Raw genomic sequence first — 15,882 nt, forward strand, 5'->3', positions numbered from 1 at the left:
TCCTTTGTCAAATCTGATGATGGTTCTAAATGGTTCTCTGAGTCCCTTCTAGCCGTAAGGTGCTGTGAATGTAATGAATATCAATTTAAAGGCGTTTGTCACAAAAACAACGTGAGCTGCTGTCATCTTACATCCTCCACACTTACTGTGTCTAATAGCTTTTGTCCACTTTCCTTTTGGCTGACTTGCCCACCTGGGGGTACAAGTACTGGGGTAGAGGGTAGTGAAGCGGTGGCTTAGAGCTCTTGCTGGACATGGATTACAAACAGCCCCTCCTCTAGGTGAGCAGTAAAATCAATCATGATTGGCTGACTGCGTATTAGGATTGAAGAAAGCCAAGAACCCTGCCCACCCCACTCCACCCCTGTACAGCCTCCATTTTCTGGAGAAGAGATGACTTTGGCAAGGTCACACGGAGGAGTCAGGACCTGATCCCAGAGTCCTTTACTGTCCCACACTGCTGCCTCTCCAGCCAGAGGTGTGGAGCCTGATCCTGGCTTTGGGAAGGAATCCATCCTCCGTGAGTTGGCTGAGGGCAGAGTGGGAAAAATGTGGTCCACCATGCACAGTGTGGGACCCAGGCAGGTTTGTCTGGAGAATCACAGGAGGAGCCTGGGCCTGCCAAGTTGGATCATGCTACTAGGGTGTCCCAGCAGCTGGCCCTCATCTCTCCTCTCACAGAGTCAGAAAGGAAATGAGAAAGAACTTGGCCCCAGGGCTGTGTGAGAGGAGGCTCAGGCAGAGGAAGGCTGAGAAGGCCTAGTTCTCCAGGAGCTCATTCCCACCTGGAGGACAATCAGCTAGTGCCCAGAGATGAGGCTCCAGGTCACCTTCATGCCTGGACCTTAGAGGCAGAGAATAATAGTATGCAAGCATTAGCCTAGTGTTTTAACCAATGCAGATCCCAATTTCTCCTCATTTGCTCCCAGTGGATTTGAATCCATTGCTCTGGGCTGTGACGTGGTCTTTCTTTTCAGGCCATGAAGAGGACCTTATTTCGACCAAGTGTGTTTTGTTTCCAGTTAAAAATGGTGCACGCACAAAGAGTAAGGAGCCAAGGGGCCCCAGACAACCCATCAGTGCCTCACCTTCTTCCTGGGCAGCAGCCTGTCACTCATCAGGCTGTGGCACCCCACTCCAAACTCCTACAGGTTAACCATTCATTCAGCAAAATCTTCATCAAGCAACTGTTATGTATCAGGCACCCTTAGGTGCTGGAGATTCTCTGGTGAACAAAAAGAGACATGGTGCCTACTCCCATGGAGCTTACAGTCTAGTGAGGGAAGGGTGGAGGAGGGAATTATCACTCATGCCAGTACACAGACAATTGCAAACTGTGATAAACTACCCAAAGCAAAGGAACCACAGAAGGTTCTGGCACTATATGGAAGGTGGGGCCTTATAGGTGGCAAATGTAAAGACTGGGGCCCAGAGGGAGGGCAGCAGGGGCTGTGGAGAGGAACAGAGGGACCTGCAGGAACCTGTCACAGGATGTCTTCCTTGGAGGCCAAGAACTGGGGCCTTTTTCCTAATTGCAACAACGGGACATTGGATGTGCATTTTACAAAGCGCTCCCTGGCTGCTGTGTGCCTGGAGAATGGATTTCAGCAAGGCAGAAAGGATACAGAGAAACCAGTCACTGAGGTCTTGGCGAGAGATGATGGCCATATAGAAGCGAGGCTGAAGGGAAGCATCTCTGCACCCCTCTTTCTGTCTCTGATGAAGTACCTATGTGATTTTTAAAAATCGAGGGCTGCTGGGGGCTACTGACAGAGGAGACATCTTCATCCATCTCTCTGTGAGATGCCTTCCTGAGCCTTGCACCCAGAGAATCCCACTCGTCCCTCCACTTCAGCACATATGAAAAATCTCAGCTCTGTTTCCCAACCTGCACAAGTACATTTATCCAAGTCAAAAATCATCTGCGATCCTTCTGCCCACTCTCCCAGCCCCTGCCCAGGCGGCTGGCCCCTCCTGGGGTTTCTCACAACCCTCCCTGCCTTTATTCCTGAAGTGCTTGAACATTGCCTGCAGTTACACTCCATTTAGACATTATTTTGATGATAAAATTATGTCTTCCCCCCTACTGCTCATTGTCTTCTGCAGAATATAGGAGAATAAGGTGGTGGTCTCTCCTGAGGGCTTTTTCCCCCTTTTAAATAATTCTATACCTACCCCCCTCCCCACACTCATTTGAATCATCAAATTGATTATTATCCCTGTGGCTGGTGCATCTCAAAAGATGAAAAAGCCCAGAAGCAGGGCTGGGGCATGACTTACAGCTCATTTTGATACAGTGGCATCCCATAATATTCGGGTTCACTGAGGGAGCAGTGGACTGGGATGCAGGTGCGTTTGTAGCTGGGGATTCAGGTGTGTATTTCAAAGTGTGTACTTGGGCCTTGGAGTGGATGTGGTGGGTAAGCTGATCATTGTCACCACGATTGTATTTTCCTAAGCAGACAGGAATTTATTTGCTCATGTCTGTCCTGGGTACATTTCAGAGAGCTGCCAATGACTAGAGCATCACTTCATACATTGAGAGAACGTTTTATAGATGCGCACCCTGCATCTAGCCATATGAGAGTGGTGCAGAACTGACTGGCCCAGGTGATGAGAGCTGGGAAGGGAATCTGTTTCTCTCCGGCCTTCTTGCTGTGCCTCACCTGCTGGCCTGACGCTTTGCACTTTTGCGCACACAGCGCAGGGTTTGAGGCTGCCTCTTCTCTTTGGTGCGTGGGTGGAGAAATATGACTCATTTTTAATTTGGAAAACAAATCCATTCCAGAAAGGCTGAGAGGTGAGTTTGCTAGACCTGCCAGTTAAAAGATGGGATAGGGATGGTCGGGGGGTATGTAAGCAGCAAATCTCCCCCCACCCCAGACCCACCTGGCGGTTGAACATCCCCCCCCCCCCCCCCCGCCCTTTAACTGCGAGAAGGCAGGCCTTAGGGCTCTAACACCCAGTACTCCTACTGCTCAGGAGGTGGGGACCTAGCGCGCTGAGCGTCTTATTCCATGAAGTCTCTCTATCTCACCCCCCTCCCCCCACCCCAGCTTGATTCTGTCACTTTAAGTCCAGCCCCTGAGAGATAGCCAATAGGAGCCAAACCATACATCAGTCTTCCAGCCTTAAAGCTACAGTAGGGTTAGTGGGCTCCAAGTCTCTGGTGCCCCAGCCTCCTCCACGGCTTTGCATCCCCTCTGCCAGCTCTCTCTGGAGCGTGCGGATGAGCGGAGCGCTGGGCTGTGCGCGCACGGCTCTCTGCCTCCCTCTCCCCCGCCGCGGCCGCCTCCTCCCACTCTGCGTTCTCGCGCTCACTGTGCCCTGCCCGGGCTCGCACCTTGCCCGTGCCCTTCACTCGCTCTTCTGCGTGATTTCCCCGCCGCCTTTCTCTACCAACTGGGAATGCTAAAACGGGACTGATGGACGTGTCCGAACTCTGCATCCCGGACCCCCTCGGCTACCACAACCAGTAGGTGCCCTGCTTCTCGGTCTGTCTGTCCTTCTGCCCGTCTGGCAGTCTCTGTCCCGGGGATCGCAGTTCCTTTTCTGCACATTCTTGTGTAAAAGTGGAAGGGACTTCGTGGGGGGGACTTGGGGGACAAAGGAGGGGAAAAGCCGCACACTTCTGGGTTTCTTTCTAGGGCATAAACCCGCCTCTAACTTTTTCCCGCACCCCCTTTTACAAATCCACACTTTCAGGCAAGAGTGGCGCTTTCTCATGCACTTTCTCCCTTTCTCTCTCCTCTCTGATCTTGCTCCGGGTGAGAAAATATTTGAGTTTTTGTGGAATGGAGCAAGAAGGGAGGCAGAAGCCCAGAACAGGTGCAGGGATGTGGTTGCAAGGATGTCCTGTCCCGTCGGAGAAAGCCTTTCCCGCGGGCGCTTTATTATTTCCATCCTGGGGACCAAAAATGATCCCGGCAAGAGAGAGAAAATCGAACGTGCCGCGGCGGTTTGGAAACTGCAGGCGGCCAGTGCCGCTCTCGCCTCGCGGTCCCCGCGGGGCGCCCCGAGGGTGCGCACGTGGCGCGGCGGATCCAGGGCGCCTGGGGGATGCGGGCCCAGCGCTGCGTCGTAGGCAAAGTTCGTTCTCGGCTTTGGGGGAGGCTGTGCCCAGCGGAACAGAAGGGCACGATTTCCCTGCTCCGAGGCGGCTTTGCGCTAGCGGTGCCAGAACCTGGGGTTATCCGAGCGGCGTGCGCGCGGGCGGTAGCCGGGGCCGCGAGAAGCGACTCTCAGGAACCGCGGGTCCCCAGCCCCGGGACGGCGCGCCAAGAGCGCAGAGTGGGAAAGTGAACTGATCGCCCAAGCAGCGGATGGTCAACCTGCGTGTCATGTCCTGGCTCTCGGGGATCCCACTCTATCCACGTAAGGTTTCCCTCCCGACACCCTCCACGGTCGCCGCCCCACATGCTCGGGTACCTGCCCGGGTCTCCCCTTGGGCGCTGCGCACCCCACGGCGCCCCCGGCCGGTGTCCCGGAGGCAGGTTGTGTGCGTGTGCAAAGTGGTCCCTCGGAAGGCTTAAATAATAATAATACACAAAACTCTAGGTTCTCACGGACAGCTTTCCTGCTTAACTTTGTGCTCGTCTTCCTCTTTTTTTTCTGACGCCAACTAAACTCTCCAAGTCAGCGTTTCTCCAGTTCCACCGTGCTTTCATCTGTGTACCACTCGCTCTCCCTCTCCCCGCAAGAACCAGGACTACATCTATAAAATAAATACTCCGGATCATGTGGGGTCCCAGGAAGTACCTAACCCTTCTCCTGGCTGCACTGAGCACCTCCACCACGGTGCACCCCGCTTGAGAGAGAGGGCAGCTGGCCACAGCACGGCTTGTGTTGTTGACCAGACTGTTCCTGCTTCTAGTTTGGGGATTTTCCCCACTCCACCCTGGGGCAGAGGGCCTTTTAGATGCCACCAGAATGTCGGCAGAAGGCGCTGGTCTGGGAGAGGAATCCTTAATAATAATGGATTCCGATTTCCATCAGCTTGAAAAGTGGCTTTCATTCCTTTTAAAGGTTAGATTCTAGCTGGGGTGGGGATGGGGTGGAAGAACCTGAGGTTAGTGAGGCTATGGACAGTATTTGGTGCTTGTGGAGCATTTCCTTACCTAAAATGATCAAGTATGACAAATATTGGATATTTAAATCATTAAGGCTCCCTCTCTCCAGAGGTGACTTCTTTAGTTGAGTACGAAATACTTATGTATTTGTCCCTGGCTCAAGTCATAGTCAATAAATATGAAAATTCGTATGAAGGAAGTACATTCTTTGATTATGCTTACCAGGAAAGCAAGGAGTGAGATGGAGGCTTTAACAGCTGGGTAATTCATCGAGTTGACAGCAGCCCTGACTGGAGTTTGAGGAGAAATATGGGCAAAAAGGCAATGTCAGGGAAGCAGCAGAAGGAAGTGAGGGAGCCGAGGTCCTGGGGGTCTGGGAAAGGTTTGAGATAGAAATCATTTATAAACTAAGCCTGACAGAGGTTTAGATCCCCAACCCTTCCCGGTTTTTTTTTTTTTTTTTTTTTTTTTGCAAAGAATTAGCTTGTCCCTCCATGGGGCACAGGAAAAGCCAAAAATATACCTGCTGTCTCCAATGAGGAATTGAGCACCCCGTGAGATGTCATTTCTCAAAGCCCAGGACCCACTGGGCAGCAGCCCAGGCATTGGTGAGCTGGCCTCTTATACATATATGTGCCGCCTAGGGAGGGTCTGCATGTGCTGTGGCACAGAGGGGCATCATTTCAAGGACAAACTTGTGGAGGTCTGGGGCTGGTGTCTGGGGAGACATCTTTCTGACCTCTACCCCACGGCTTTGTGACACAGTTTTAGAGCCATGGGTAGTAAAGTAACAGAGCGGGGGACTGGATTCTTTGGTTTGGTAGAAGGATAGTAGGACAAAGCCATTCATTACAGTGCCGGTGTTTCTCAGGGAACATAAAGTGAGTGGGTTCGTGTATGCTCTGCTCACAGTTTTGACCCCTGTGGATTGGTTGACATTCCCGGACTTGAGAAAACCCAAGGGCACGGGGACTAGAGTTGAGGGAGGAGGAACTCTCTGGTCCTCCCTTTTGCTTCTAACACATAGAGAGCATTTGTTAATGCTGTAGTATCATTCTCACTTTCCCAGGTGAGAAATGAACACACACAGAGGGAAACATACGTAACTTCCTACCTTGCTCTCCTTCATTTTCATTTTCCTGTAGCCAATCCTGTAGGTGACTCCATTGCCCTTTCTAATCAATATTTTATGTACATATATAATCACCCAGAGTGGGAGGCAGCGTGCTCGCCTGTGTGTGCCTGTGTACAAATGGGTCCATGACTGGACCAGCTGGAGACCCACGGCACACAGCCCAGAGAGCAAGGGGGGCTATCTTCCCCACCGTGCGATGACCACTTTGCTGTTGTTAAAGAAACAAAGAACAAATTGTCCTGAAGGTAAAATATGTGGGTTCACACGTAGGAAAAATGCCACATGGTAATTCAGAGTCAGTGACCCGGAGAAAAACAAAGGGGGAAATTAATTTTTAATGGTACATTTAAAAATAAATCAGAGTGAGCACATTAGTCTCAGTTTTCCAAGGGAGGGGCTCTAGGAAATAAACCTTTATGTGCCTGTCAGCCTTCTGGAGGTGTGCACTGCCGTGGAAGAGGATGGGTGATAGGAGGTGGGAGGTGTTCAGGCCTGAAGGCGATGAACTGGGAGGAGACATTAGGTCAACGCTGGAGGGCCCCAGTCCTGGGTAAGGCCCTTTCCAGCTCAGTGAGATCCTGACATCACTGGAAATTTCCTCTTGGAGTTTGTTACTTCCCCCAACCCTTTTCATTTTAGAAACAATCCTTTATTTTGCTCATAATGAGGACTTATGAAAAAGATCTGTTCCAAAAAAAAAAAAAAAAAAGCACAGAGAAACAACCTGGCCACCAAACAGGAACCTTTTTATTCTATTGATTTGGAGTAATCAATAAATATTCCATTTAGTCTGGGAGAGGAGGGGCAGACGGGACTTTCGGGGAAAGCACTTCGAAGGAGGTGGCGGTGACAGAGATTTCATGTCACACCCTGCCTTCTCAGAGCACCTCTGGCCCTAGCTCGGGGGCCCTTAAAACTGTCCTGCGTGTGCTCCATTCATATTTCTGATAATTGGACATTTTGCCAAGTGGTTTTTAAAGATAATCTAAACTCATTGAGAAAGTTCGTCCCCGTCCTCGGCCAGCTGCTGAATGCCTTGTTTCTTTTGAGCAAAGATCTGCCTACCTCTGATGGGCTAGAGGAAGGATGCGTGTGACAGAGAGACATTGAGGGAGCATGTGTATTGGGGAGGGCGGTGGAGTTGGCCATGAATGAGTAGGATTCAGAAGGAGACAGAATTCGAAGACAGTAGACAAGCAAGAAACAGGATGCTTTTGGCCTGGCTCTGCAGCGCCCTTCTCTAGAACTTGTCTCCCTAAGTCCTTTAAGTGACTTCTTAAAAATGATTAAAATTCTTTTTGGTTCCAAATTTAACGGAAGAGATAGCAGATATTTAGACCATAATGTCCTCCTTCAAAGTAAAGCCCACACCACACCTTGATTGCCTCCATTCTGGTGTCCCCCAACACCTACCGGCCATTGTCGAGTCTCTGTCCATTTCTCTCTGAAGTGAGACCCTCGTAATGCTCTTCCTGCTGAGCAGGAGCCCTGCCCAGAATTAGCGAGGATGCTGCACAGCGCCCCTGGGAGCTTCTGTCGTATAGTCTGGTGGCTCTTGACTGAATATTACTGGGGTGGGGAGCCTCAGCTTGATTTGAATGCTCAACGTCTGGGGTCCTCCAGTGACAGTACAGCCCCTAGAGGTGCTGCCAGTGCAGGGTCTAAGGAAGGACCCCAGGAAGCCAGGAGAGTACCAATTAAGAATGGGCTGGAACTAGCCAAATCTGGCCCGGAATCTTCCTGAACATCCTGCCTGTTTGCCCTTGAAGCCTTTCGCCGATTTCTAGAGATAAATCAAAGACCTTTTTAGCATGTATGCGCTGGTGACCCCTGATTGGTCTCTGTCTCTGGTGAGTTTCCCCTTCCTCAGCCCCAGCAGCCTTAGACTTCTGGGGACAGTCAAAGACATGGTCTTCCCTTGGAGGAGGGGCCCATAGGCTTTGGGTGGCCCTGGTGTCCCCTGTCCCCTGGCATGGGTGGGGTGGGATTATATCCTTTTAGCCCCGTCAGCTGGTATGGCTTCGTCCCTGTGTGGGGAGGTTGTGGTGTTTATAATTGCAAATGTAATTAGCAGACCAGCTCTGGGGGACTGGGAGGCTCAACTTCTCTGCACATCATGGTGACCCCTGTAATGGCTGGCCCAGCAGATTAACCCTCACCGGGCCAGCCTGCCTCCTGCCACTGGTGAGGCTGTTGACCTTCTCTGATAATGGCAGGGCTGTCCTGGGACCAGACACCTTCCGTGGCGGGGTTGTCAGGGCAATGACTGGGAGAGATCCGTAGTTGGGAGGATTTTTTCTTCCCCAGGGCACTGGGCTGGTGACCCTTGCCTCTTGAGACACTGTCACCCTGGGCAGCAGGCTGTGCTGGGCCATTTCCTCCCTCACGTTCCTGGCCATACTGGAAGGGTGTGATGGAAGGACTTTGAGTGCATGCTGGTCAGTTCTGTGGCTCTAAAGGGACTCATTGTGACTTCCGCCTGGTGCTCCTGGACTCAGCGGGCAGTAGCTTGTATTCACCCATCTCATCAGCTTCTTCTCAGAGCCAGCTTTGGGGAGGTGACTGTTCGCTGGCTCCTGGACTCTGAGCAGGTGCTCCACAGAGCTGGACTGCTTCGGGTAGGGAGGCTGGTCATAGGAGAGCACAGGCTCAATTTATTTCTGAGAACAGAGACCTCCCCAGTTAACCATCCAACAAAAGGACACCAAAACACCAGACAAGTGGGGAACATGGAGCTGCACGGTCTTTTCCCTCCCTCCTGTGAGTGTACTTGTATCTGCCTCTCTAGGTTGCCCTTCTGTACTGATCAGGATTAAAATCATCAAGGGTCCTAACAGGACCTTTCTTTATAAGTCATTACTTAACAGAGTGTCAAGCCCTTCTATGCTGCCAGTAAAGCCCCTGTTGTAAAGGATGTTTCTGAACCTCAAAACATCAAAAGCCATGTCCACCCCTAAGAGAGTTTCCACCGTGGGAAACCTGTGTGTGCACATGTGTGAGTGTGTTCCAGTGGGTAGTCCCCTTTAAGATGGGGTGACAGTGGACAGGGGTCTCTGCTATTTAAACATGTTCCTGCGGACTGCTATACCCCTTGGCTGGGCTGAGGTCTGGCTGTGACCACATTCCAGCAGAGGCTGCCGTGCCTTGGGATTGGTTCGTCCATGGTGCAAAGGGGACTGCAGGGGCACCTGCTAGGTGGCTGTCCCTCTGGTTTGCCCAGAGGATTTCGGTCTTAAGAGCCTGTCTGCAATTTTCTGGCCTGGGTAGGGCTGGGGCAGACCCCAGAGAGGCAGAGAAGGAAGTCCTGCCCTTCTCCAGGATAACAGATGGCCACACTCAAAGGAGCATTTGGACCATTCTGTTCCAGGTTCCCGACTTCCCCTTCTCTCCCTGGAAATAGCCATTGACAGGTTGCGGCTTAAAGAGTCAACTGTTTTCTTAAATCAAGGAAAATCATACTGGTTAATCAGCCCATGGGACGTTCACTATGGAGTTGGAGTAGGTGGAAAAAAATTATTGGCTAAATGTTTTAAATTCAGAATTGTCTGAGTTTGAGTTAAAATTGTATAAATCTAAAACAAAAGTTTTCCTGGGGCTTAGAGATAGAATTTTTTCATTTCATTTTGCTGTGCTTTTAAACCTATACACATTTTGGTCTAAAAGTTTCTTTTTTTAAAAAAAAAAAAAAAGTCTTTCCTTTGTTCCTTAGGACTTTAAAATACTCTATTCAATATTGTCGTTCAGCATCCCCGGGACTGAACCTTTTCAGGGAATGGTTTTCTGGAAAATGTTATTTTATTTCTCAATGTCATTTCATTCAGAGGTCAAAAGACAGTTAAACAAACTCCAACAAGCCTTTGTTTTTATCTTCTGATTTCAAATGTGATCAATTTTTATTTAAAATCATATCAGAGACCTCTCCTACCAATTATAGTGGCAGTCAGCCTCGTGCCTGACCATTGGTGTTTACTAAAATCCTGCGTTTAAAACTGTATGAATGTGAAGTGTCCAATTGAATTCAATCTTTTCTATCAAGGAAACGATGAGTTTAAAAACCCCAAATACCGAATGTGGTTTTAACTTGGCTCTTTTATTTTTAATGGCTTGAATTGGCTTGAGTTCATAAATTAGTTTTTATGTTTTATTCTTTTTGTTAATTCATTTTGAAATTTTTACTGTATTTATGTTTTTGGCATTTCCGTCTGGCTTATGCTTTAAAAATGACGCCTGATAAAGGGTTTTTGAGAATCATTGGCCTTTTGATGTGTTCTTGGTTTCTGAAGGGCAAAGAACAAGGAAATACAGGTGTAAGGAAATGCTATAGGAGAGGATGGAAGGGGTGAAGAAGCGTGATCTTTTAGATGAGATTTCTCTTGTGTTTTACAATTTAGCATCTTCCTTTGTCTTCATTTTTTCCCCTCTATTTTTATTCCAACTTGCTGTAGTTTGCCCTTGTCCTTTTGTCCCTCCTTGACTGTTTTGGAGGAAGGAGTGTAGGTGTGTGGTCTGCCTGAGTGTGAGTGTGTGTGTGTGTGTATGGCTGGCTGAGCTGTTCAGAGGTGCTGAGCATGATTAGTTGGGTAAAGTCCCAAAGCAGAATGCCTATAATTGGCCCCTCTGTTCTGATTCAGCCGTCAATACCTTTATTCATGGTCGCTGGCTGGCTCACATTTTGGTGAAAAAAACAAGAAGGGTATAGACCTGCTGTTTACAGACAAATTTCAGGTGGTCTGTTTGTCACCTGAGGAGCGTGGTGATAGGGGCTGCAGGTATGGGTGAAGATATGAAGAAGCACTAAACTTTATGCAAAACCAATTTTTAAATCCCTCCCCTCATCTCACCGCCTATGCTTGGAACCCTAGTTTGGGATCTTGGTGATGCACAGTAAATGAGCTGTTGTATGCTTTTGTTTTTGTCTTCCTAATCGATCAGCAGAAAACATTTCCTTTTGGTGGTGAAACAGGCCTTCAGCATGCAGAGTGCAGTATTTATCCTCTTACTTTTAGCTTCACTCTTTGTCATTTGTCTCTTGGGTGTGTTGACATTGTCTACCTAAGCAGTCAAGCTAACAAGCTTTGGCAGAAAGAACACTGCTTTTACAGAAATAGTAGCAATTTTAATGTGATGGTTATAATAATTGTGATTACAGTAATCACAGCTTGTACCTTTTTCTTCCCAAAAAGCGCAAAGCAATTCTCATAACCATTTTTCTCATAGTAACTGGATGAGGGTGGCCGTTTCTTGCTCCCAAACATAAATATCTTCGTGCAAACATAAACATGCAAAGGCTGCAGGTTTGCATGTCTGAATTCACCCAGGAGCAAAAACTGCTTGGTCTCTGAATATGAACAGGCAGGTAGAGGAGAATACGGTGTTAACCACCTGGCCCCCCTGAGAAAAGCTGGGTGCTTTGCCTTTGAACGAAGATGGGAGAAGTGTCTCTTGTAAGTGATGCTGTGCCAAGTTTGACCCCACTACCGCCGGCTTCTATGCCTCGTGCCATGCTCTGCCTGCCAGTTTCCCCTTGCTCCTTGGTTCCTCTGGCTGCATTCTCATGAGAGGTTTGCAGACCAAAGGCACAGAGAGGACAAGGGGGGTTATGACTTGGCGCATGTGACTATCTGGGAGAAGAACTGTGTGAAGAGAGAGGCAAAGTCATCTCTCCACCCTTGATCGCCTTCTTGGCCATTTGGCTTCTATGAGGCCATTGTCCCTGCTCCTGAGTACCTCAACCTGCACTATGGAGGCGATTAGAGGGAGGTCATCAGAGAACTGACCTCTCTGAATTTCCGTGACCCTTCTTATGATGCTTCATGGCGACTCCCAGACCTGAAGCCTACTCACCTATAGACCATGCTCATCTGTGCGTTACTTTAGAATCCATCAATGCTTTTGTTATTTCCTCTCTCATTTCCTTTTTTGTATATGTATCGTGGAACGAGGAAGCAGCTCTGCTTCACCTAATATTCCAGAGTCCCATAGCTGTCTGTATTTTTTTCCACCTCAATATTCTTACTCATGTTCTTATTCATAGTTTCTTTTCCTCAGGAAAAAAAAAAAAACAAAAACAAAACACACACAACCAAACCTCAAAGCTTTGGATTATTAATTGATTATTAACTGATTTAACAAACAAAACATTCCACCCCCAAGGAATGCAAGCAAGACTCTGGCTGTGCTGCTCAGGTTGAGATCTGCTTTCCCCCTCAATCGGTGAGAAATTTTATACCTTCAATTCCCTTGTTGGACCTTGAGTAAAAAATTAATTCATGAATAATAAAAACCAATCAGTCTTGTTGAGTTTAAGAAGGATTAGGAGAAAGGGTGTTTTTTCTTACAGAGAACATTTGGAATCTGTGTGTCACTGTCACCGAGTGTTTGGGGGTAGCTTGGGCGGTGCCTTTATTCACAGCAAATGAGCTGTTGATTATCCCGAGTATAACACATCTTCCTCAGTTGTAAGGCCAGCTTACTGCTGACTGTTATGGGGTTCTCACCCACTGCTCTCCCACCATCCTGTACTCCAAGCCAGTGATAATTCACTGAAATTAAGACAGTTTCCTGTGTAAGTGGCATATAACCAAATAGCAACCGACCTGGCCTTTGCATTATGAATAAGCCCATTTGTTGATGGGATGGAGTCCTTCTTGGTTTCCCTCCCCTTTCTTTCTCAGGAAGTAATTGACCAGAAATTTACATGCTTTTCCCAGAACTACAGAAATTAGATGTGTAGATTCTCTTTTCAGTTTCCACTAATAGTATCTACCTCCCAGGGTTGTTTTGAAGATTTAGTCAGAGGACAAGCACCAGGCATATAGTAGGTGTGCATTAAATGTCCAGTGTTATTAATTTTTTGATGTTATCTTTAGGGTGTTGCTTTTTATTCCTTTGACATAATCTCAGAATTACAGTCTTCCCTACAGTTAGACTGGGGTGCTTGAACTGACTACTTTGTTTAATGGGATCAATATGGCTTGCGTGTCAATATATAACACAAGGGGATTAAAGAAGGAATTACAATTTGGGATGGAGAGGATGAATAGGAAATTTTCCTCTGAATGAATCCCTATATTTTCAATAGGGCTGTCCAGTAAAATACAGGATACCCAGTTAAATATGAATTTTAGATAAATGCAAGTATCTTTTTTCGTATAAGTAAATCCCATGCAATACTTGTTAAATCTGGCAACCCTACCTACCCATGTCTGTTTTTCTTAAAATAGTCTGATAAGAAACACATTGCCCTTATTTTTTTTCTGCTTTTGACCAAGCCCCAAAGATTGATTATATGTTCGGTTTTTTAATTTTTTTTTTTTTTTTTTTTTTTTTTGCGACAGAGTCTCACTCTGTCGCCCAGGCTGCAGTGCAGTGACACAATCTCGGCTCACTGTAACCTCTGCCTCCCAGGTTCAAGCGATTCTCCTGCCTCAGCCTCCTGAGTAGCTGGGACTACGGGTGTGTGCCACCACACCTGGCTAATTATTTTGTATTTTTAGTAGAGACGGGGTTTCACCATGTTGGCCAGGCTGGTCTCAAACTCCTGACTTCAGGTGATCTGCCTGCCTCTGCCTCCAAATGACCATCTTTAACATTTTACCAATATGAACGTGTTAGGCTGGCCGTGCCCTTAGATAAGGCAGTGGGTAAGTTCCATCAACCAGATATATTGATAGAGTTACAATTAAGTAAATAAATCTGCTGAATGAGGTGTCCTAATAGCACCCAGGGCTACTGAATTTTGCCTTAGGGAGGAACAGTGTAAGTCAAGTCTTTTTGGGAACCTGTCTGTGCCTGATGTTTCCCTGACAAACGGGTTGGGGTGCTGGACTGCCAGAACCTGAGACCTCAGAAACTGGAAGTTACCCTTGCCCCACCTTGGAGGCCAAAGCAGCAGCTCTCCCTACCTCCCCACACAAGGACAGGAGGCTGACCCTTGGGAGGGTCTCCCAGGAGGCTGAGGGGAAGCAGCCCAAATCAGTGTTAGGTGGTGGAGCAGGGAGGATTAGGACTCCAAACCTGAAGCAGAGCTAGTTGAGAGCATGGATGAACCGGGGCTCGCCAACAGGGTACCAGCGGACCCCAGCTTCCCCTCATTCACCTCTCAGAACAGCACAGTCGCACAGCCCTGGTAAACACAACCATTGTTTTAAGCCTGGTGCCCTCACAGCCCAGGGTACAGGGAATGGAAGAGCTCTAGAGCCCCCTACAGGCACTCACTGGCACTGCACCCCATGGGTGACAGTTCTGCAACAGAGCCTTCCCTTGGTGGGAAGGTGTATGGAGAATCCCAGGGGGTGAGCCTTCAGAAGCTCAGGGGTGAGCTCGGGACCCTGGCTTTAGAAAGCAGCTCTGGTTTTCACCTTTCCAAGCCCTGCTCCATGCAATTTAGCACTGCAGCTGCCTTGTAGTGTGGTATTCCTCCCAAGCCCCAGCATGCATGCATGCATACCTACACACCACACACTGACTGCCTCTGTGGCTTGCCTGATCTCCAGACGGGCTGGAAAGTGCTCAGGTCTCATTCGGTCTGAGGAATGCCCTCCAGCTGCTGAATATGCAGAAGCCGTGCAGCCAGCACCATTTTCAGAGCCGGATACTGGTGTTCAGATGCTCTTCTCCAAGCCACCTAATTCTCTGGGGGATCATTTTAGGATTTGATGTAAGAAGAGTGTCTGAGGGGGGATAGGAGAGCTAAATATAAAGTGTAAGGCCAGAGATGGGCGACTGTAACAGTAATAGTTGTAGTAACTGACGTTTTTTGAGCGTTTACTGTGTGTCAGGCTTTGTCCTAAGAATATTTCATGTATGAAATCATCACTTCCTCACAACAATCCTAAGAAGTAGGTATTATTATCATCCTCCATTTCACAGGTAAAGAAACTGAGGTACAGAGATGTTAAGTCATTTGCCCAAGGTCACACAGCTGACAAAGCTGGGATTTGCACAGAGGCAGTCTGGCTGTGTGCCTGCACTCCTCACCCCGATGTTATGTGTTGCTCATTGCATCTAGAATCTCAGCTTTCTTTCTTTTCTTTTTTTTTTTTGAGATGGAGTCTCACTCTGTAGCCCAGGCTGGAGTGCAGTGGCGCGATCTCGGCTCACTGCAAGCTCTGCCTCCCGGGTTCATGCCGTTCTCCTGCCTCAGCCTCCCGAGTAGCTGGGACTATAGGTGCCTGCCACCGCGTCTGGCTAATTTTTGTATTTTTAGTAGAGAAGGGGCTTCACTGTTCATCCTCTTAGCCAGGATGGTCTCGATCTCCTGACCTCGTGATCCATCTGCCTCAGCCTCCCAAAGTGCTGGGATTACAGGCGTGAGCCACCGCGCCCAGCCTAGAATTTCAGCTTTCTAACTCCTGCCTTCAGAAGACCTTGTGTGGATCTAACATTCGGGCAAAGTTTAAGGTGGGGGTGGAGGGGGAAAAGACCAAGACCCATGTCTTGGTTCTGAAAAAAATAAGGTGGAAGAATTGCTGCACAGAGTCAGACCTCTCATCCCCCAGGTCAGCTTCCATCCTTGTCCTCGGCACAGGAGAAAGCTGTAGAAAGGAACTTTTGGTCTTCCTGACATCATCCTCCAAGGGCCCATGCCCAGCCTCTGGAGGCCACTTAGTGGTTTGACCACCTCCATGCCTCTCCTGGAGTCTATCATAAACATATTTTGAAGCCAACTTCCCTCTT

At 48.5% G+C, this 15,882-nt stretch overlaps 1 protein-coding gene across 3 annotated transcripts in view; it reads left to right on the top strand.

The window, feature by feature from the left end:
• Positions 1 to 15,882, top strand: part of ESRRB (estrogen related receptor beta) — a 186,757-nt gene that overhangs the window by 61,327 nt on the left and 109,548 nt on the right. Inside the window, exon 1 of one of the 3 annotated variants that reach the window (XM_054530861.2) lies at positions 3,161 to 3,475. The exons of 1 other annotated variant lie outside the window; for it this stretch is intronic. In XM_054530861.2, coding sequence (XP_054386836.2) covers positions 3,426 to 3,475 — 50 coding nt within the window. In that variant the 5' untranslated portion in view covers positions 3,161 to 3,425. Of the gene's footprint in view, positions 1 to 3,160; positions 3,476 to 15,882 lie in introns of those variants that run through there. One more of the 3 variants, XM_054530863.2, reaches the window with a different exon arrangement.

This window comes from Pongo abelii, chromosome 15 (genome assembly GCF_028885655.2).
Source record: "Pongo abelii isolate AG06213 chromosome 15, NHGRI_mPonAbe1-v2.0_pri, whole genome shotgun sequence".
Classification (NCBI taxonomy): domain Eukaryota; kingdom Metazoa; phylum Chordata; class Mammalia; order Primates; family Hominidae; genus Pongo; species Pongo abelii.